The sequence below is a fragment of the Somniosus microcephalus genome, chromosome 3, assembly GCF_052327205.1.
Source record: "Somniosus microcephalus isolate GS21.2 chromosome 3, FLI_Smic_1.0, whole genome shotgun sequence".
Classification (NCBI taxonomy): domain Eukaryota; kingdom Metazoa; phylum Chordata; class Chondrichthyes; order Squaliformes; family Somniosidae; genus Somniosus; species Somniosus microcephalus.
In genome coordinates, this window is record NC_140989.1 from 343,311,127 (window position 1) to 343,334,657 (window position 23,531).

At 43.4% G+C, this 23,531-nt stretch overlaps 1 protein-coding gene across 1 annotated transcript in view; it reads left to right on the forward strand.

Moving 5' to 3' along the window:
* The window catches only part of LOC147122292 (dihydropyrimidine dehydrogenase [NADP(+)]-like), a 1,139,740-nt gene extending 1,117,380 nt beyond the window's left edge, over positions 1-22,360 (forward strand). Inside the window, exon 23 of the mRNA XM_085983269.1 lies at positions 20,674-22,360. Within this exon, the coding sequence (XP_085839395.1) occupies positions 20,674-20,832 (159 nt within the window). The 3' untranslated portion in view covers positions 20,833-22,360. The remainder of the gene's footprint in view (positions 1-20,673) is intronic.
* Positions 22,361-23,531: the final 1,171 nt, after the last annotated feature.

Below are 23,531 nucleotides of genomic sequence, written 5' to 3' on the forward strand. Positions count from 1 at the left end.
CCATTTTTCAATACATTCAAAATGTAGGCCTATTTGTAAATATTCTAGCTTAACTCATCGATTAGGATAAGCAGCGTCTTATGATAAAATGTTAAAAAGAATCAGTCTAAGTTCATTAAAATGCAGTGAGTTACTGGCTTGGTAGCATCATTCATTCCTGCACTATGCTGAATACCAGCCTCTGCTAATGCTCGAGACCACACTTCCCCTGGAAGCTGAGTGACTAATCTCACTCTTATCATCAGGTGCTCGGTGACAAGGAAGAATTTAGATCAAAGAGAGAGTCACTTGTACCAGCAGCTAAACCATAATTGACAGCTCCCACAGAAACAGGTCAGACTGCTTAGCCCTCTTGTTTGAAGAAGATGGCCTGAATAGTGGAGGGGAGGGGAAATATTTTAGTGCAGGGGAAACTATCTAGCAATCTAGCCACTAGCTCTTTAGGGGTTAATTTTCTTTTTCTTCTGCTTGTGATTGTCTATTAACGTCTTTACATCCTCAAGCAGTTAAAGAAATAATTTAAAACCAAATAGGACATAAAAATATTTCATCTTTCTAGCAAGCCGAGGCATTGCTAATGAAATATGCTGCTGAATTCACGGAAGTGTTAGCAGCATGTTGCTCATTACTTGGAACTAGATGATCCAAATTAATAACAGGTATTTTTAAATCAAGACAACGGGTCAATAACATGAATCTACTAATTAGAATTTGTGAGTCAGAAATCTGCCCTTTTTGCTATCTGTCTTTTCTTCTGTCAATAAAGCATCCAAAACATCAGAATGGTTCTGCTCCAATTTACAGGTTAAAAAAAATCTACGTTATGTGGTTTTAATTAAAGTTTATACATGAGAGAATCTCAGATAAAAATCACATAAATGTCACCTTAACATATGGTCTGCAGACTGTATTTTCAGAAAGTACTGAGGTGTTGTCCAATCCTGAATTTATGGAACAGTTACAGGTTATCTAGTGGGACAATATCTGTAGTTTGATCAAAATCATGTAGTGAAAGGATGGAATCTTCACTCTAATACAACAGCTGTGACACTTCCATTGTCTAATAATAGGAACATGAGAGGACAGAGAAAATTCATCTTGCCCTGGAGAGGTCGGGTTTTGCTTACACTTTAGGGATTCTGACATATGGCTGACATCTGAGACCCTTGTTATCAAAAAGACATTGTCCTATTAAAAACATATTTAGTGCTGCTGTTATATAATTAAGAAAAACAATCATAATCAATGCCATTGCATGTACGCCACAGGCTTCTTTTTCAGCCTTTCCCCTCACGTCGCAGCAGTTACATCTAGCTGTCTGCACATTCAGACATCAACTTGCCAATATACTTCTTTATAGTCGTTGATAAAACAAATGAAAATTTATCTGCCAGAAGAATTACATAAAAATTCACATCATTTGCCAGTGCAAAAATATCCAATGAAATATATTATTAGCACATAGGTAACCAAGGTGTAAATTTGGGGCCTCAGGCATACACATTCAGCCCGAAGCCTATGTCTCATTCGTTAATGGGCTAGGATGAGAGGGTTGTCCTATGAGGAGAGATTATGTAGAATGGGCCTATACTCTCTGGAGTTTAGAAGAATGAGAGGTGATCTCATTGAAACATACAAGATTCTGAAGGGGATTGACAGGGTAGGTGCTGAGAGGCTGTTTCCCCTGACTGGAGAGTCCAGAACTAGGGGGCATAGTCTTAGGATAAGGGGTACGCCATTTAAGAGGAGGAATTTCTTCACTCAGAGGGTTGTGAATCTTTGGAATTCTCTGCCCCAGAGGGCTGTGAATGCTGAGTCTTTGAGTATATTCAAGGCTGAGACAGATAGATTTTTGGACTCTAGGGGAATCAAGGGATATGGAGATCGGGCGGAAAAGTGGGGTTGAGGCCGATGATCAGCCATGATCTCATTGAATGGCAGAGCAGGCTCGAGGGGCCGTGTGGCCTACTCCTGCTCTTATTTCTTATGTTCTTATGTTAACCCATTAATTCTCTTTCCCCATCCCATGCTACCTACTAGACAGTTTAAACCAAAACATGTGGCCACTTAATTTTATTGTTCCAAAGTATATTTATTTACAATTTCAAATCAAATCTTAAGTACTTAATGCACAATAAATTGCACTGTTGTGTCCTATAAAATGAGACCTGCAAGACCTAATAAAACTGAAGTAACTAATTTCTATAAAATATGTATCATTCTGAAAATGTTAGTCACTATATTTACTGTGTTGACTTTATGACATTCTTGTTTGTTCGCCTGATCAAGTTTAAAAGAACCTTCACGCTCCATAAAATGATCCCCTTTTAAGCAAAGTACTTTAACAACTTTCAAAATCCTTCTTGTGTGTAAAAGCTTTAACCTTGAAATAATGGCTAGTACGTTTACCACAAAACCTTGCATTACTTTATCTGCCAGTAATAGTATCCATCATAGATTTGCAGGGCTATGGGGTAAGAGCAGGATAGTGCGACTAATTGGATCGCACTCTCAAAGAGCCAGCACAGGCACATTGGGCCAAGTGGCCAATGACATGAATCAGTCATTCATGAAAGAAAGACTTATGAAATAATACTGAACGGCCTACTGGTGGCGCTGTCCAGGGAGAGCATAAATACTCGGGCACGGGCCCAGCTTGCACAGGACATTCTTAACAGGAACTAGTGAAGGACACAACTAGACCTCCATGTTGTAAAACAGTTGATTAAAGCTTTGTTTAATGCTTAGACCAAGTGCCTAGTAGTTTTCTTACGTCAGCCTCCTTCTGTACTATTCTATGTAAAACTTTTTCTGACTGTAGTAATCAATTACTGCTCGTGTGGACAGAATACTCCAATCAAGAATGGGCTGGAAGAATTATATCACTGAGGTTGTGCGCCACCATGTAAGGACCCTGAAAATTATTCGTAAGGAATACTTTCCTGATTTCATTGAAGACTGAGAGAAAGAATGGGAAAAGTGGAATAGTGAGTTGTGCATATGCGCTGAGAGTGGATGAGCAGTGATGAATTTACATGAGTCCCCAGTGTGGGCAGAGATGGGGACTGAGTGATTAGACACCTGTTAGTGTGGGTCGGGTGCCCTGGGGCTGGACAGCCATACCAGGAAGAAGCAGCACTTCCGAATCTTAGTCAAGAAGGGTGTAAAGAAAGATGGGAAATCGGAAAAGGAAGATAATAAGATAAGAAATAGGAGCAGCAGGAGGATATTTGGCCCCTCGAGCCTGCTCCGCCATTCAATAAGATCATGGCTGATCTGATCTTGGCCTCAACTCCACTTCCCTGCCCGCTCCCCATAACCCTTGACTCCCTTATCATTCAAAAATCTGTCTATCTCCACCTTAAATATATTCAAAGACTCAGCCTCCACAGCTCTCTGGGGTAGAGAATTCCACAGATTCACGACCCTCTGAGAGAAGAAATTCCTCCTCATCTCCGTTTTAAATGGGTGACCCCTTATTCTGAAACTATGCCCCCTAGTTCTAGATTCCCCCACGAGGGGAAACATCCTCTCTGCATCTACCCTGTCAAGCCCCCTCAGCATCTTATATGTTTCAATATGATCACCTCTCATTCTTCTAAACTCCAATGAGTATAGGCCCAAACTGCTCAACCTTTCCTCATAAGACAACCCCTTTATCCCAGGAATCAACCTAGTGAACCTTCTCTGAACTGCCTCCAATGCAAGTATATCCCTCCTTAAATAAGGAGACCAAAACTGTACGCAGTACTCCAGGTGTGGTCTCACCAGTGCCCTGTACAGTTGTAAAAGAAGACACTGATTGATAAAAAAAATTTTAATGGAAAAAAGAGATGAAGGAGACAAAGGGAAACCAGAAGAAAAATAAGAGAGAATTGTGAGTTTATGCTGCAGTGCAAGCAGAGAGCAATGTTTTCAATGCCTGCTCACTTCTCCATGTAATTGGGGAAGGCAGACGTTTGCACACACATCGTCGAGCACTGGTTACTGGTCGCTCTCCACCAATGATTTTTATTGATTGAAGAGAACTGAGGAAATAGTCATTTTTTCCAGCCATTAAAGTGTTAATGGTTGCACTGTGGGCTGCCAATGCCTCTTTTAACTCTAACAATTTTACTCTTTTATGGGGCATTGCGCGAGCTTCCTTTTCTCCGAGAGTCAATGCCCTTCCTCACCTCATCTGGGGTTTTTCGCTCACATCCATCACTTTATACAGCAATTTTGAGGTGTGTCTGTATCCAAGAAGACACTGCTCCAATACTAAACGTGCAGGACAAAAGCAACAGGCGTGGTGCAATAAAAGATCTGACCTTTTGCAAGAAATCTGGGTTTAAGAGTCAGCTTACTTTGCTGAAGTGCAGCTCAACTCCTGCTCAAAACCCCACTGCCTTTTCTTCTTTCCCAACCTTTAAAAAATAATATTTTTGACCAAGCTTCCGGTCATTTCAACCCATTTCCTCCTTCATTTGCGCAGCATTCATTCTCTTATTTATCTCTTTTTATCCACCCTCATTAAAACACCTTGGGATGCCATGTGGGTTAAAGGTATGATATTAATGCAAGTTGTTATTGTCAAGTGGAATTGTTTGCCTGCTCCCTGTCGGGAGTTCATGGTATCTTTTATTATTCATTTATGGGATGCGGGCGTCGCTGGGAAGGCCAGCATTTATTGCCCATCCCTAATTGCCCTTGAGAAGGTGGTGGTGAGCCGCCTTCTTGAACCGCTGCAGTCTTTGTTGTGAAGGTACTCCCACAGTGTTGTTAGGGAGGAAGTTCCAGGATTTTGACCCAGTGGCGATGAAGGATCGGCGATATACTTCCAAGTCAGGATGGTGTGTGACTTGGAGGTGGTGGTGTTCCCATGTGCCTGTTGCCCTTGTCCTTCTAGGTGGTAGAGGTCGCGGGTTTGGGAGGTGCTGTTGAAGAAGCCTTGGCGAGTTGCTGTAGTGCATCTTGTAGATGGTACACACTGCAGCCACGATGCGCCGGTGGTGGAGGGACTGAGGGCTAGATTTTCAGTATAGACAGTTTTGGGGCGCTAACCTTAGCGCCCGCCCGAAGTTAGCGCCCGCCCCAAAGTAGCGCCCCGTTGCCGGAAATTCAGTGGCTTCGCCCTAAGAGGTTGGTGGAGCGCTAAAAGAGGCGTTCCACTACTATCTTTAGGCGCTAAGCCGGCGGTGCAGAGCGCAGCACCCGAGCTCGGGCGCAGCGCACGGCAGACACTCTGGTGCCAGTGAGCTCTTAAAGGGGAAGGGTGCATGTGTTTTTTTCAAAGGCAGAGTCTGGGGGGGAAAGAGGAGGAGGAGGAGGAGGAGGAGGAGGAGGAGGAGGATATAAATACACCGTTCACAACAACACACTGGATCCTTCCACACAACACATGCAGACTGCCGTTTATAGTGCAGGAGGAGTGCCCTTTAATTTGCGCTCCCCAGGGTGTGTTGCGTTCCATTTTACAAACGCTCTGGACGCCAGCCGCAGAATGGGGCGGTCCGACTGAAGTTTGGATTCGGGGCGGCCAAAGGGCGTTGCACGAGGATGTGACGTCATTTTCTGCGCGCACATCCGGCCGGCCGCTAAACTTTGCGCCGGCGCTAACGGGCAACTTAATTTGGGGCGGGGTGCAAACTGCACTGCGCCCGGGCGCTGCACGAATAGCGCCCGAAAATCACTTCTCTTAAGGCGCTAACTGCTGGCGCAAGCAACTGAAAATCTAGCCCTGAATGTTTAAGGTGGTGGATAGGGTGAAAATCAAGCGGGCTGCTTTGTCCTGGATGGTGTCGAGCTTCTTGAGTGTTGTTGGAGCTGCACTCATCAAGGCAAGTGGAAAGTATTCCATCACACTCCTGACTTGTGCTTGTAGATGGTGGAAAGGCTTTGGGGAATCAGGAGGTGAATCACTCGCCACAGAATACCTAGCCTCTGACCTGCTCTTGTATTTATGTGGCTGGTCCAGTTAAGTTTGTCATCAATGGTGACCCCCAGAATGTTGATGATGAGGAATTTGATGATGGTAATGCCATTGAATGTCAAGGGGAGGTGGTTAGATTTTCTCTTGTTGAAGATGGTCATGCCTGGCACTTGTGTGACGTGAATGTTACTTGCCAGTTATCAGCCCAAGTTTGTAAAAAGGAAGAGATTTGCAAAAGTAAACCTGGGTCACTTAGGGGCAGAGACAGGAGAAAATATAATGGGGAATAAGGAAATGGGGGTTAGAGTTTAAGGCTGCGATTTTATGGGTCAAGGCGGCTTGGGAGCGGGTCAGGTGGCTTCCGGGTTCCAGTCTCGCTCCCAACGACATCTGGCCCACAGACGTGATTTTGCGTCAATTGGCCTTGTTAAGCCCACCCTGCAGGCTTGCCAGACAATTAGGAGGAAGCCAGTGTCAGATGACGTAATTTGATGATGCGTCATCTGCTGGTTTTCTTAAAGGGGTCACGCACATTTTTTTGACAGCTGATTTCTCAGTGTTTGACAGCATTGAGATGCTGCAAACACTGACAACCACTGTACAAAGGTGAGCTCTTGCACCCAGGATCTCCAGTGACTCCTTCCTTAGGCTAGAACAGATGGCAGCGGCAGGTGAGGTTACAGAAGTGGTCTGTCACTGGTGAGAGAGGTTCTCCCAATGAGGTGGGACTAGACATCCAGTTCAAAACTTGTTACCTACAGAAAAGTGTAAATGCATTAAAAATTATTTTCTCAACATTTTCTTACCTCTGAAACTCACCAGTGTACCATTGGATCCTTCTGCAGCTGTCATCAATGCAGAAACAGTACATCAGACTCACAACACTGGTGTGGGAGAAATGGGTTTTGCTTCCTGGGACACTGGCACCAGTACTGGGGCAGGAGGGAGCTGTTCCGTTGGGATGGGCTTCACTTGGCCAGTGCTGGGACTAGAGTCCTGGCGGATCATATAACTAGGGCTGTAGAGAGGGCTTTAAACTAACTAGTGGGGGGGAGGTTCCTAGAGAGTAAATAATAAAAATGACAACAGAGAAGGTCATAGACTTAGGTAGCAGTGGGGAAATTAAAAACCAGAGCGTGTCAGGAAGGGGCAGAAAGTATGGAGTAAAAGGTAAAGTAATAAAAAGGGCAAAAGCAGGAACTAAATGTCACAAAATATAATTGAAAGTTCTCTATCTGAATGCACGTAGCATTCGTAACAAAATAGACGAGTTAATGGCACAAATAACTACATAAGGGTATGATCTTGTGGCCATTACAGAAACATGGCTGCAGTGTGACAATGCCTGGGAATTAAACATACCAGGTTATTTAACGATCAGGAAGGACAGGCAGGAAGGAAGGGGAGGTGGGGTGGCTATGTTAATAAAGGAAGGAATCACTGTAATACAGAGAAATGATATTGGGTCAAAAGATCAGGATAATGAAACAGTTTGGGTGGAGGTAAGGAATAATAAGGGGAAAAAACACTAGTGGGCGTAGTCTATAGGCCTCCGAACAGTTGCAACTCTGTTGGACGGAGTATCAATCAGGAAATAGTTGAGGCTTGTAATAAGGGAACATCTATAATTATGGGGGATTTTAAACTATCATATTAATTGGACAAATCAAATTGGGCAGGGCTGCCTTGAGGATGAGTTCATTGAGTGTATTAGGGATGGGTTTCTTGAGCAGTATGTAACTGAACCGACCAGGGGGCAAGCAACCTTAGATCTGGTCCTGTGTAACGAGACAGGATTAATTAAAAATGTCCTAGTAAAGGATCCCCTTGGAATGAGTGACCATAACATGGTTGAATTCCATATTCAATTAGAGGGTGAGAAGGTTGGCTCTCAAACAAGTGTGCTAAGCTTGAATAAAGGAGACTATGAAGGTATGAGACTGGAATTGAGTAGAGTGGATTGGGAAAATAGATTAAAGGGTAAGACGATACATGATCAGTGGTGTACATTTAAGGAGTTATTTTACAACTTCCAACAAATATAAATTCCACTGAGAAGAAAAGGGTGTAAAAGAAAAGACAGCCATCCATGGCTAAGTAAAGAAATTAAGGATAGTATTCGACTAAAAACAAGGGCATATAAGGTAGCCAAATCTAATGGGAGGATAGAGGATTGGGAAAACTTTAAAAGACAGCAAAAAATAACAAAAAGATTGATTAAGAAAGGGAAGATAGATTATGAAAGTAAATTAGCAAAAAATATAAAAACAGATAGTAAGAGTTTTTATAGTTATATAAAAAGAAAAAGGGTGGCTAAAGTAAACGTTGGTCCCTTAGAGGATGAGACCGGGAAATTAATGGTGGGAAATATGGAGATGGCAAAAACACTGAATGAATATTTTGTATCAGTCTTTACAGTAGAGGACACTAAGAATATCCCAACACTGGACAAATAGGGGGCTATGGGGGGGAGGAGCTAAACACGATCAAAATCACTAAGGAAGTGGTACTCGGTAAAATAATGGGACTCAAGGCGAATAAATCACCTGGACCTGATGGCTTACATCCTAGGGTCTTGAGGGAAGTGGTGGTAGGGATTGTGGATGCATTGGTAATAATTTTCCAAAACTCCCTGGACTCAGCAAAGGTCCCGGCAGACTGGAAAACTGCTAATGTAACACCCTTATTTAAAAAGGGCAGAAGGCTGGAAACTATAGACCGGTTAGCCTAACATCTGTGGTAGGTAAAATTTTGGAGTCCATTATTAAGGAGACAGTAACAGGACATTTGGATAATCATAATTTAATAGGACAAAGTCAGCATGGCTTTATGAAGGGAAGTCATGTTTGACAAATTTGCTGGAGTTCTTTGAGGAAGTAACATATAGGGTGGATAAAGGGGAACCAGAGAACGTAGTGTATTTAGACTTCCAAAAGGCATTTAACAAGGTGCCACACAAAAGATTATTGCTTAAGATAAAAAATCACGGGATTGGGGGTAATATTCTGGCATGGATAGAGGATTGGCTATCTAACAGAAGGCAGAGAGTTGGGATAAATGGTTCATTCTCAGACTGGCAATCAGTAACTAGTGGTGTTCCGCAGGGGTCAGTGCTGGGTCCCCAACTCTTTACAATCTATATTAACGATTTGGAGGAGGGGACCGAGTGTAACATATCAAAGTTTGCGGATGTAGTACCTGGTAACAGGCAGGTAAGTGGCTATAATCCTCTTCCCGCCACTAGGTGTCGGGTCCATGCGCAAATCGGGAACCCGACACTTGGGAAGATTGATTGGAGGTGTGTTGACAGCGGGTTTCCGACCCGCTGTCAATCTTTGCAATTTTGACAGATGTCCCGCCTCCAAACCTGCCCCCTGAGCGCCAGCAAAATTCCGGCCTAAGCGTAAGGAAGTCTTGCTGAAATTATATAGGCCTTTAGTGAGACCACACCTGGAGTACTGTGTACAGTTTTGGCCTCCTTACGTAAGGAAGGATATACTTAGCTTAGAGAGGGTACAATGAAGTTTCACTAGATTGATTGATCAGCCAGTGGCTCAGTTGGTAACACCCTTGCCTCTGAGTCAGAAGGTTGTGGATTCAAGTTCCACGCCAGAGACTTGAACACAAAAAAATCTAGGCTGACACACCAGTGCAGTACTGAGGGAGTGCTGCACTGTCAGTAGGTGCCATCTTTCAGATGAAACATTAAACCAAGGTACCGTCTGCTCCCTTAGGTGGATGTAAAAGATCCCATGGCACTATTTTGAAGAAGGGCAGGGCAGTTTTCCCCAGTGTCCTGGCCAATATTTATCCTCAATCAACATCACTAAAATAGATTATCTGGTTATTAGCACATTAGCTGCCGCATTTCCTACAGTGCAACAGTGACTACACTTCAAAAAGTACTTCATTGGCTGTAAAGCGCTTTGGGACGTCCAGTGGTCGTGAAAGGCGCTGTATAAATGCAAGTCTTTTTTTTCTTAAAGAAAGATTGAGTAGAATGAGCCTTTATTCTCTGCAGTTTAGAAGAATGAGAGGTGATCGCATTCAAACGTATAAAATTCTTAGAGGGCTTGACAGGGTAGACGCTGAGAGGCTGTCTCCCCTGGCTGGAGAGTTTAGAACCAGGGGGCATAGTCGCAGGATAAGGGGTCAGCCATTTAGAACTAAGATGAGGAGAAATTTCTTCACTCAGAGGGTTGTGAATCTTTGGAATTCTCTCCCCCAGAGGGCTGTGGATGCTCAGTCGATGAGTATGTTCATGACTGAGATCAATAGATTTTTGGGCACCAAGGGATATGGGGGCGGGGCGGGAGTTGACGTAGAAGTTCAGCCATGATCTTATTGAATGGCAGAACACACTCGAAGGGCTGGATGGCCTACTCCTGCTCCTATTTCTTATGTTCTAATACTCTTAATTCAAGCATTAAAGGCTTAAAGGCTAACCTTTACTGTCAATCACACATATTGGACCTGAAATTGCCGTCGCAGGCGAATGCCTCCGATCCACAAGAAAAGTACACATCTACCTGGTGCCTCCATATCTTCAGACTCTTGCGGTCCTAGGCCTGCAAGCGTACGCCTGCATAAAGGCCCACGTATCCCGGGGTGCACGCGGTTCGCAAGCGCCCTGGGATCACGTGGGCCGGCCCAACCAATCAAAAAAGGGAGATTCCCATTACGCTTATGGGGATTCCATCTTCGTACGGAATCCCCATAATCATAATAGGAATCCTCTAAAAAATACATTTTCACACAACCTAAATAAAAATAAATCACCACATGTTTAAAATTAATTGAAATACAATATAATTAAACATTTCAAACAAAAATGTTATTTTTTTGAAAAATAAACTTAAACATTTTTAAAGGGACCAAAAATAACCTAAACTCATTTTAAAGGTTTTTGAATGTTTAAATGATTAAAAAAATATATTTAAACCCTTGCGCTGGTAAAAGAAGGCCCCACGTCTGCTTTTACCAAGCGTAAGAGTTTCACGGGTGTTCACTGGGCAGTCGTTGGGCAAATAGCCCAACTCTCCGCCAGCGGATATCCGTTTCCCTGCCCAGCTGAAACATGAGAGACCGCAAGTTCTGGGTTTTCGCGCATTGGCAGCGCACGTGGAAACCAGGAGCTCGCGGGGCGCGTACAACCGCACACGCTGTGCATGCGCCATCATAGGCCCTGAGCCAATATTGAATCTTGATTTTTTTTTCTCCCTTCAAACTTAAGTTTCGAGTATTTCAGGATTTGCCTGGCATTGTGCCATCTAACTGACACCTCGTGAGTTCAGAGCTGTGCACTCTATTGTTGGCTGACAACAGTTCACATGAAGTAATTTGTCAATTCCCTGCCAGTTGACAATAGCAGAATACTGAAACATGCAGAGAAACATAGGTGCTACAAAGCAGCATGGAACGCCGAACATGCAGTTCGACACGGCAGTGTCAGTTCTCTCAATGCAGAACATCTTTCACATTCATTTCAGCTTTGGGGCTTGTAACAGTTGATATCACTTACCATAGGTTGCTCAAATTCACAAGCTATTTTGTAGCTAAATGTAATTGGCTTAAACGTTCAATTTTTCCAAGTTTGTCATTTTTAGTTGTAACTTTTTAACTGAAAGATACACGGGCATAAATGGGTCTTGGACGGGGTGCAGCAGGGGTGAAAGGGCGCCGGCCGGCAGCCCATTTTGCACTCCGCCAGATGTTGTTTCCCATTATCGCCCGGTTTTGTGCAAAACGAATTTATGCCCCTGTATACTTCTGGAATGCCTTGCTAAAATCGTGTCTGTAAGTTCTGCTTTGGTATGTGTTGTTTGTGTAGCTGGGGAATGGCAGTCCATCTTGTGTATGTAATATGTGTGCTACTTTGAACCTATGGACAGGACTGCACTACTTGTTGGGCGTAGTGATACGCAGTACCACTCCTGGCCATAGGGGTATAAATAGTACTGTGGGTACTGATCCCCCTCAGTTCCCGCCTGTGGGCATGAAGTAAAGACCTATGTATAGTCCCTACCTCCAACCAGTAAAGACCTGTTTGAGTTATACGTTTAAGTCTTTGTGTTAATTGTTCAATACAATACACATACTTAACACTGGCGACGAGTCAGGCTCTTACCCTGCGGCAGTTATTCCAGGCGGCTTCGTCCAAAGACAGGACGTTGAAGAGAGGTTTCAATCCTCAACACCCCACTCAAATCTGGAAAGACAACAGAAGCAGCTGATGGAGAAAATGGAGCAGGAGCACACAAAACGTCTGATGTCAGAGGAGTTAACGGTCAGCCAACTCCTGCATATGCTGAAGGACAGGACTCTGAAATGGGAAAAACTTGAACATGAACTTCAATATTCAAACGAAAGGGGTTCGGAGCTCTCAAAGGTTATTGGAAGAGCTGAGGTGGCAACACAGACTGAGATGACTGCAACAGAGCAGCCCTTGGATGCCAAAAGTACGCTGACTCACGTCAACGTAGAACAACAGACCGCTGAAACAGCTGCTCCGGTAGAGGGATTGCATAGTCCGATCAATCAATCTCCAAAGGAAGTTGAAGTATTAAAATCACAAATGAGGTCACTAGTAAACGACTTGCTGAAAGCCCAGAAAAAGCTGGATGCAGAGGTACACATGAAGAAGTCTCTTCAGGAAAGATGTCTGGATTTGGAACAAGAGCTGGCTAACGTCCAGCTAGGTATGGAGGAAATAGACGACCCTCTCACTGGTCTAGCTCAGGACGACACCGAATATTACGATGTCCTGTCCTGCCCAGCTTGTAACTTCGACTCCCAAAGTGCAGAAATCATGGAGGAGCACCAAAAGTCTACGGAACATCGGGAGAAGCTGGCTCTACGACGGAAACAGGAGGAAGAGAAGGAGGAACTGCGCATGCAGCTGGCAGCTGTGGCAGCTGACAATGGAGCCCAGAGAGTCTCCAAGAAGCAGAAAAGGAAAAGTAAAAACAGAAGATGACCCATCTGAACCATTATCACCTCTACCAGATCACACACGTGGTCCCTCCGAACGGAGCCAATTCAGTTCGGAAGTTCAAACTGTTAAATCCATGGAAGGACTATTGAATGAGTCACTCTAGCAACGTGAACCGACTACACCACAGAGATTGAATCTGTGAACTGTTTTCCGCAGAGACTGAATCTGTGATCTGTTTTTGACATGAAGTTATCTATGTATCTATGTTATTCTGTTATGTAAACCTGAAGTTATATATGTATATATGTTATTACGTTATGTTAAATGGGGAGATGACTGTAAAGCTAGGAAGGGAGGAATGTTGTGTATGTAATATGTGTGCTACTTTGAACCTATGGACAGGACTGCACTACTTGTTGGGCGTAGTGATACGCAGTACCACTCCTGGCCATAGGGGTATAAATAGTACTGTGGGTACTGATCCCCCTCAGTTCCCGCCTGTGGGCATGAAGTAAAGACCTATGTATAGTCCCTACCTCCAACCAGTAAAGACCTGTTTGAGTTATACGTTTAAGTCTTTGTGTTAATTGTTCAATACAATACACATACTTAACACATCTCACCTGTATTTTACTTTTTAATACTCCAGAAGTGGCTTGCATAGAAATTTCCAAATGATGGAGGCCATTTGACCCAGCGACTGGAACTTTCTGTACCGGGTGCGGGCGGTCAGCGTGGCGGGTCGCAACCCCGTTGCTGCTTCCATCCCGCTGCAGAAAACAGCTTTGCGCCAATGGGGCCTATTAGGCCCGCCCAGCGCGTTACCCGGCCCAGTTAAATGGTGCGGGTCTAATGGCGTCACCCATGACGCGTTTTCAGCCAGTAGATTTAAAGGAGCCATGGCCACACTGCATTTGAAGGTTCATCTAGGAGGGTGCAGTCACTGCACTGGAGCTTTTGATTGTTCCAAACACTTAGAGAGATGGCTGCACAGAGGCAGAGGGCTGCACCCAGGTTCTCCGATGACTCCCTCCATATGCTTGTGGAGGGAGTCAGAGCATGCGGGGAGGCCCTCTTCCCTTCCGATGGGCAGAAGAGATCTCCCCAGGAGTCAAAAAGAGCCTGGCTCCAATTTGCAGAGGAGGTCAACAGCAGGGATGTGGTCAGGAGGACCTGGGTGCAAGTGCCGCAAACATTTCAATAATCTCATTAGATCATGAAAGGTGAGTACAAAGCCACACTCAACTGCATCCTGCTGTGGCTCTCATCACATCCCCATCACTCTGCCTTCCCTATCCTACTCCTGCACAACATTACTCACACCAACATACCTTGCACATCCACCCATCCCTCTCTATCTACATTATCACATCCCCATCTCACTAGCCACCCCTCACACTCACCCTTATCCTAATGCAATCATACCAACTAACAACACACAAGCATTGCCACCCCATTTCTCTGTGCTGTGGAACTCCAACAACAAACACAGGAACAACTTAAAAGGCCCAAATCATCCTGATATACAAGGCAATTCAATTGTGAATTGAAAATTATTCCATGCAGATAGATTTGCACTCATTTACATACTTGAACTGAGAAACAAGTATTGCTTGAAAGGAACTTACAATTTGGAATTATTTAACTGCAGATTAAAATACAGCATTTTATTGTGCTGCTTTTTTTCATATCTAGAACATTCAAATACTTTTTTAATTACTCAGATCTGATAATCCTTTTTTAACTTATACTTTAATCCTGTCTGTACTGAGAATGAGTTAGATTTCTTTGGACAGGATCACACTGTCAGCACGGCAGCTAATATAATTTGTCCTGTATAATGTGTCTCCGCTACTGTAAAACAAGTCAATGAGTGACACTGTTGCATTTTTAAAACAGTCTTGTCAATATTTATAGTTCTGGCGCTCAATTGGCTGAAAGTAATTTCATAAATTGAGATAGGCGGCAGGGTGACCAAATAAATGAATGAATACTAATTTTAAAGCCAAGTGCAAGGTCACACATCAAGATTACAGAATAAAAAGACGGCACTGTTTCTCAAACATCCCATTTAAATCCATGCCTCAATTTATCAGTGTTAATTGCAAATTAGCCAGCAGTTCACATTCTCGATGAATACTATTATATGCTTCCTAAATGGCGTCCATTGTTTTGTCTGAATACACCTTGGTGAAGCAGCATGCGATGTTTTTTCACATTGAAGGTGCTTTATCAATGCAAAAGCAAAATACTGCAGATGCTGGAAATCTGAAATGAAAACAGGAAATGCTGGAAATCCTCAGCAGGTCAGGCAGCATCCATGGAGTGAGAAATAGAGTTAACGTTTCAGGTCGATGCCCTGTCGAAAGAGTCATCGACCTGAAACATTAACTCTGCTTCTGTCTCAACTGACGTTGCTGTGGTGTATGTAACCGTTCCACCTTTAAGAGAACTATTTTAAGAGATGCACTACTTTATCTTGGCTGCTGTATACTGTAATACCGGTGGTGACCACACTGGTATATAAGTGCTGTGTAATGATTTATTGGGTAGTTCAGCCCTGACCTTCGACTAGTAAAGACCTGTTAAAATTTACGCTTGTGGTCTGTGTAGTAATTCTCACTATAACACACAGACTTAACAGTGGCGACGAGTACGATCTTACCCTGCGGCAGAGATACATCCAAGGCAGTTTGACGGGCGTTGAGAGGAGGCATCCGCCCTCATCAGCCTGCTGAGAAAAGACGCGGGTCTGAAGAGCAAAGGAAGAATCCTGACACGAAGCCTTCCATCAGCAACAGGCAGTGATCATCCCTTCTATCACGGTGGTGGGTAAGCCGATCAGCGACGAGCAGCAAGTCGGCCACGTTGGCTGTGAAGTAGGGGAGGGAAAAACGGAGGATATAAGGGCGGAGAACTCGACCACGGCCGGGGAAAAGAGCCGGTCAGAAGTCGGGGCCAGAGGCGCTGAGACTGGGGCAGCGTAAGGCACGGGAGCCGCGGTGAATGCAAACGCAGCCGGTGTAAAAGACCGGGCTGCAAGCGGGCTGGGAGACGCAACAGCGTCGAGAGAGAGCTCGACCGCGACCGGTGAAAAAGGCCGGGCAGCTACCGAGGCCGCGAGGCGCAGCGACCGGGACAGCGTAAGGCGCGGGAGAAAATTTTTAAAAAACCGCGGAGAACTCAGCCGCAGCCGGGGGGAAGGACCGGACTGCAAGAGGGGCTGGGAGGCACGATTTGAGAACCGCTGGGGAGGGCGAACGCAGCAATACGGCAATCGCCATTACAGCCAGCGGGGGAGAAAGGCAAATGCGGGAAGCCGCCATTTTCGTAGGCGGGGGAAGAAGACAAGCGCGGGAAACCTCCATTTTGAAAAAAAAAGAAAAGAAAAATTTCTTTTTGTTTCTCAAGAAGATTGCAAGGATGCCTAAGCGTGGTAACATCAACGATTTCGATCCCGATGTTGAAGATTGGGCCACGTATGTAGAACGCATAGAGATTTATTGTAAGGCAAATAAAATATCAGATGAAGATAAAGCACTAACCTTACTAAACTCAATGGGTGCGAAGACATACGGGCTATTGAAGCATCTTCTATCACCAGCTAAACCGGCGGATCAGGCTTTCGCTAAGATTGTTGCTGTCCTGAGAAATCATTTGAACCCCACACCGCTGATGTTAGCGGAACGATTTAAATTTTATGCGAGAACGCAACTGAAAGAGGAAAGCAACGCGGAGTATTTAATTGAACTGCGTAAGCTAGCGAAATACTGTCAGTTTGGGGAAGGACTGACAGAGGCACTGAGAGACAAATTCGTGTGTGGATTGTCGAAAGAAGGAACACAAAAGCGGCTGCTTGAAGAGAATGATCTTACACTTGATAAGGCTGTCACTATTGCAGCATCGCACGAAGCCGCAGCGAGAGGCACTGCGGAAATGCAGCTGAAGGCAGTGGTACTCAGCGTAGATCAAATGGCTTTGGGTACAACAAAATGTTATCGTTGTGGAAAGACAACACACGATCAGAACCAATGCTGGTTTAAAAACCAGGAATGTAGAAAATGTGGCAAGCTTGGTCACATAGCTAAAGTATGCCGGTCAGGAAAGAAGACCAGCAACAAAAAGTCACCGCAGGAAAAGTGCAGAAAGGTACATAAGGTGGCTGAGAAGAGTTCGGATGAACAGAATTCAGATTCAGACTCCAACAGCAAGGAACTGGGTAGTCTGAGAATTCACAATGTGAGTAAGGAAGCTGACCTACAAACTATCTGGGTCACACTGCAGATAGCAGGAGTCCAAGTGAAGATGGAATTGGACACCAGATCGGCGTTGACGGTCATGAATAAGCAAGATTACAAAAGGTTATTCACACATATTCCCCTACGGGATACGGAGATAGTATTGCAGACATACACGGGGCAAAGAGTATACCCCATCGGAAAGATAAAAGTCAAGGTGATACACAAGGGCAAAGAACACCAAGGAATGGACTTATATGTACTACCTGAGGGAGGTCCACCACTTCTGGGACGGGAGTGGATCAGGAAAATAAATATGGACTGGCACTCCCTAAAAGCAATAACGGTAGATTCCGGAAAAAAAGATGTCAAACCTGAACGATTGTCCAGAATATTGGATGAGGCTAAAGAGGTGTTCCAACAGGGACTGGGAACACTGAGAGGAATTAAGGCAAAAATCAAGATTGCAGAACATGCAAACCCAAAATTTTTCAAAGCCAGACCGGTACCTTATGCGATACGACCTGCTGTGGAAGCTGAGCTGGAAGGGCTTGAACGTTCAGGAGTACTGTCTAAGGTGGACTGGAGTGAGTGGGCCACGCCCATTGTTCCCGTCATGAAGCGTTCATCGAGTAACAAGCCAGGGGAACCGGGGAAGGTCCGCATCTGTGGAGACATCAAGATCACAGTTAATCCGGTGCTTCACACGGTGCAATATCCGCTTCCGCGGATTGAGGATATCTTTGCTTCATTGTCTGGCGGGAAACACTTCACCAAGATAGACCTGGCGCAAGCGTACTTACAGATGGAAGTTGAGGAAGAGTCGCGCCAGTATCTCACAATCAACACGCACAGAGGCTTGTATCGATATAATAGACTGGTTTTTGGAGTGGCTTCGGCTCCAGCAATTTGGCAGAGGGCCATGGAGCAGGTATTACAGGGAATTCCAAGCACTCAATGTTACTTGGACGATATCCTGATTACAGGAGATGACGATGAGGAACACCTTGCAAATTTGAAACTGGTGCTCACCAGGTTGAAGGAATATGGCCTTCGAGTTAATCGCCAGAAATGTGAGTTCTTTCAGAAACGGATCTCGTACTGTGGTCATGTCATTGACCAGGAGGGGCTGCACAAGTCACCTGACAAGATCGAAGCTGTTGTGAAGGCTCCCGCTCCGGAAAATGTATCCCAGTTGAGGTCGTTCCTAGGGTTGATTAACTATTACCATAAGTTTCTGCCAAATCTATCCACGGTGCTGCACCCGCTGAATGCTCTTTTGCAGAAAGAAGTACCATGGAAGTGGAGCGAGGACTGTAAGAAGGCCTTTCGCAAAAGCAAGGCATTGATCACCTCAGAGGAAGTGTTGGCTCACTTCAACCCAACGCTACCTATTCGTTTAGCTTGTGATGCTTCTCCTTATGGTATTGGAGCAGTACTCTCACACAAGTTGCCAAATGGCTCGGAAAGGCCAGTCGCATTTGCATCCAGATCATTGACCTCCGCTGAGCGCAACTATGCTCAGATAGATAGGGAGGCTCTCAGCCTTGTGTGGGGAGTAAAGAAGTTTAATCATTACCTGCAGGGCAAGAAGTTTACACTGCTGACAGACCACCAGCCGTTGGTATCCATATTCAACCCTAAAAAGGGCGTTTCCATTATGACAGCGCAAAGGCTACAGAGGTGGTCCCTTTTCCTAGGGGCACACCAATATGACATAGAATACAAAGGATCAAAACAGCATGGGAATGCTGATGGTTTATCGCGCCTACCGTTGCCAACGGTAGAAGAGGCGCCTACAGTGGACCCAGTGGAGATGTTCCACTCAACCATAGTGGAATGTCTACCAGTAACAAATTCTACCATTGAAAAGGAAACGAGAAATGACCCGACTCTCTCACGAGTCTACGATTTAACGGTGAAGGGATGGCCAGCACATGGCGAACCACTGTTGCCAGCATTCTCGCAAAGAAGAGAACAGCTGTCAGTGTGCCGAGGAACGTTGATGTGTGGATCCAGAGTGGTGATTCCACCCAAACTCCAGTATAAAGTGCTAAAGGAGCTTCACGAGGGGCATCTGGGTGGAGTGAAAATGAAGAACCTAGCCAGAGCGTTTGTGTGGTGGCCAGGTATCGATGGAGACATCGAAGAAATGACCAAGAGCTGTCTAGGATGCCAGAAGGTCCAAAACGCCCCACCACAAGCCCCTCTACATCCATGGGAGTGGCCCTCATCTCCATGGCAAAGGGTACATAGCGACTTTGCTGGTCCATTTATGGACTCAATGTTCTTAATCGCGGTGGATGCACACTCCAAGTGGCCGGAGGTAATAAAGATGTCCTCCACCACCACGGAAAAAACCATCACAGTATTAAGGACCATATTTGCCAGGAATGGGCTGCCGGAACAGATCTGTTCTGATAATGGACCGCAATTTGTGTCCGAAGAATTCAGGAAGTTCTTAAAAAACAATGGGGTTAAGCACTATACGTCCGCCCCATACCATCCCGCCACCAATGGATTAGCTGAAAGGTTTGTCCAGACCTTCAAGAAGGCCATAAAGGCCATGGGTAATGAAGACATAAATCTACAACATAAGGTAGATAACTTCTTGTTTGCGTACAGGAATGCAACACATGCGGTCACAAACCAAACTCCCGCCATGATGTTTTTCAATAGAAGACTAAAATGCCGGCTGGATTTGATCAAGCCAAACATCAGAAGGGACGTAGAGAACCGGCAATTTCAAGGCATGAATGAAAGGCCAACTAGAACCTTCCAGATAGGTCAACAAGTTTTGGCCCGGGACTACCGTACCGAGAAATGGCAGCCTGGAACTATTTGCACACGACTAGGACCGCTGATGTATACCGTGGACATTGGTGAAAGCATAATAAGGCGCCATGCTGACCAGATCATAGAGTCATCCAAAAAGGGACAATCTACACCACAACTCTATACGCCTAATGATGAAGCAGAGATACCCATAGTATCTACCTCCGATCCGGTGATACTGGAACCAGATGAACCCGACACTGGCATTCAAGCCGAATCGACCTTGCCAAAAGAACCTACTACACCACCGAAAACTACTACACCACCGAGGCGTTATCCGGACCGAGTCAGGAAGCCTCCAGAGAGACTGAATCTGTGAACTGTTTTTACATGAAGTTGTGTATATATGTTATTATGTTATGTTTAATGGGGAATATATACTGTTAAGCTAAAAAGGGAGGATTGTGGTGTATGTAACCGTTCCACCTTTAAGAGAACTATTTTAAGAGATGCACTACTTTATCTTGGCTGCTGTATACTGTAATACCGGTGGTGACCACACCGGTATATAAGTGCTGTGTAATGATTTATTGGGTAGTTCAGCCCTGACCTTCGACTAGTAAAGACCTGTTAAAATTTACTCTTGTGGTCTGTGTAGCAATTCTCACTATAACACACAGACTTAACAGTTGCCTGACCTGTTGAGGATTTCCAGCATTTTCTGTTTTTATAAATGCAAGTTGTTGTTGTGTGTTTTGCCATGTTTTCATTCCGATTTCTTAATCTACTCTTTTTTTTTTTAAATCTCTTTATAGGCCATAACCTTTGACCCCGAGACGCACCTTCCTCGTGTTACCGCTGACTGCACTGGCTGCACTCTCTGCTATAGTGTCTGTCCCATCATTGATTGCATTGCAATGATTCCTCGTTTAACACCTTACGAACCAAAGAGAGGGATTCCTTTGGCTGTCTGACGAGTTTGTTCAGTTGACATGGTCCAGCGGTGAAACATGACTTAACATCCATATCTCCCTAAAAGTATTGATTTAGTCATTCGCGATATAACATGACAAATTACAGTTATTTCTAAAGTATTGATTTCAACTTACTAATCCTAGTTACTGCGACCTCGCATTGTCCAATTAGCCAACAACAATTGAATAAAGCATTTATGTTAAAAAAAACTGTACCACTTTAATAATCAGTAAGCAATATATTTCATGTCAAGCAGGTAATAAGGCAATGGGAATTGGCTTACAGTGTGCACACCGTTATATATAATTTACTAAAATATGCTTTCACTACATTGGTGGGTATCTATTGTGGACTAGCAACAGAAAATGTAAAATGAACATCCCCTATTATTTTATTATATAATAAGGAGTACATTTTACGTAGAGGAACAGAGGCATTTCAAACCTAGTAAGTAATATGACTAAAATTTACATTCATCTCTCAGCGTGACATACATTTCTTCAGCATGTGAAGTACCATTCCATTATATTGATAAGGATATCTGCCTTGAGCATCCCTATGGTGCCTGCAGTTCCCCATTTAACTCACCTAGATCCATAGAACCTGCTGGTTTCTGCCAATAACATTATTTCTCATAATCTGAATCAGATCCTACTTTTTTGTAAATCTATCATGAAACCAATTACTGGAAAAATTGAATTCTAAAACTGCCAGAGAAGACTGAAGTTTTATTGTAATCTGATATATACCTTAGTTTCCAAAGCAATAAGCCTGTAGGAAAAAGCAGTTTTGAAAGTGAATAAATTGCTAAGCCAAAAGGTTTCTTCAGTAACATGTAAATTAACCTGAGATGCTAAACGTGCTTTTATACACCGCAGCCTGTACAAATTATACTACATGGCAACTTTCTATTTTGTCTATCTAATAGTTAATTCTCGTTAGTCTGGTTTTAATGTTTAATTTACTGCACAAGCATATATAATTTTTTTGTTGTCACTGACTATAATTACCAATGTAAAATAAACTGAATTAATTGCTTAAGTCGGAGTTCATGACTAGCAGAAATTTGGTATTTTCAAGGTAGCCATTTTCTGGTATCTTGTAAATAGACTACGTTGAACATATTTTGGTCCGGCATACTGTACATTGTTAGAGGTTCAGTGCCGTGCTGGTTCAGAGCTTTAGCAAGTGCTTCCTTATATTTTATAGCAATATAGTTAAACCTAATCCTATAACAATGAATTCCTTTAAAAAGAAGCTGGATGAAGATTTGATTTTGGAATTGAGTGCATGTCAGAGGGGACTGTAGGTCCATTTCTGTTTGGACTGTGGCAATATCATCTGTGGAATGCTACCAGTCAAGGGGGAATAATTCAGATTGTAATGCTAAGATTTTGATGCTAATTTGTTTTGCCCTTGGAAGCTTTGCCTCAACAGTCTAATTAAATTAGGGCGTTTATAAATGACACCTGCTTTGTGGGTTTGTATTTTGAATAATTTGTTTAATAAATAAAATATCAATAGTTACTAGTCTTCTCTTTCATTATTTCTTCGTACCAACTGGATATACCTTGCTCAAGATAAAATAGGAAATTTATAAATTTGTGTTCGGTGTTACCTTGATCAGCTTTGTTTTCATTAACCAGTGATGTGCATCAAAGCTACACTGAGCCTTGAGACCTAACATCAGAGAATTGCAATTTGCAAAAATCAAATGAATGTTTTAGAATTCATTGCGAAGTTATTAATCTTTATTTTTTCTATTTGTAATGAATTTTTTCAAAAAAAATAAGTGCATTTTCAGTCGGAACAAAATTAATTTAACAAAACACCAAAAATACTCTATTTTCTTCCTACATTCTTCACTTAACCAACACCTTGAAAAACATTCATTTAATTGCTGGTTGTAGGATCTTGCAGGATGCAAACTGGCTGTCACATTTGCCTGCACACCAGTAACTGCACTTCAAAAAATAATTCATGCGAAGTCCTTCAACATGTTTCTCAGAGAGGTGATGAGGCACTATATTACTGCAAGCCTTTCGTTCTTCTTTATTTAAAAGCCATAAGGAGAAAATCTTAGTAGGGTATGACGGCATAATTAAAACTCACATTATGATCACGTGCTTCAGTTTTATCATCACTTGGGTCTTTTGAAGAATTACTTTCAGTGCATCCGTTAATGTATCACGTTTTTCCCACCTGAATCTAATTTTCATAAAAGTGTTTCCACTAATTACAATAAATAGGCTATGTTTGCTAATTAATAATATCTTTGGATCTTCAAAGAAATAATGTTTTAAGTACATCTTTAATGATTTATAAAACTAATGGAAGGCATATTTAGATAAACTCTTTTTCATTAAAAAAATTAAAGGTTAAAAATAAAGGAAGAAAATTGCATAACACTCAATTTTAACAAATTTATCACAGTCTGTATACACTTTCACTTCAATTGCATATCATTTTATTTAAATGTTTCTTTATTCACCATTTTTAACATGGATAGTCAGTGCCTTTACGAATTGGAAGTGTAATGGTGATACCAATGCATTCCAAAGGTCAAACTGTAAAGGTTAATGAAATGTTTCAGTGTTACAAAATGATCTGTTTGGTGCTGTGCAGCTACAGGTTTAAGAACAAGTCCCAGTGAGCAGCACAGTTTAGAGAGACTGCCATACGTATCACAAATTCTTCA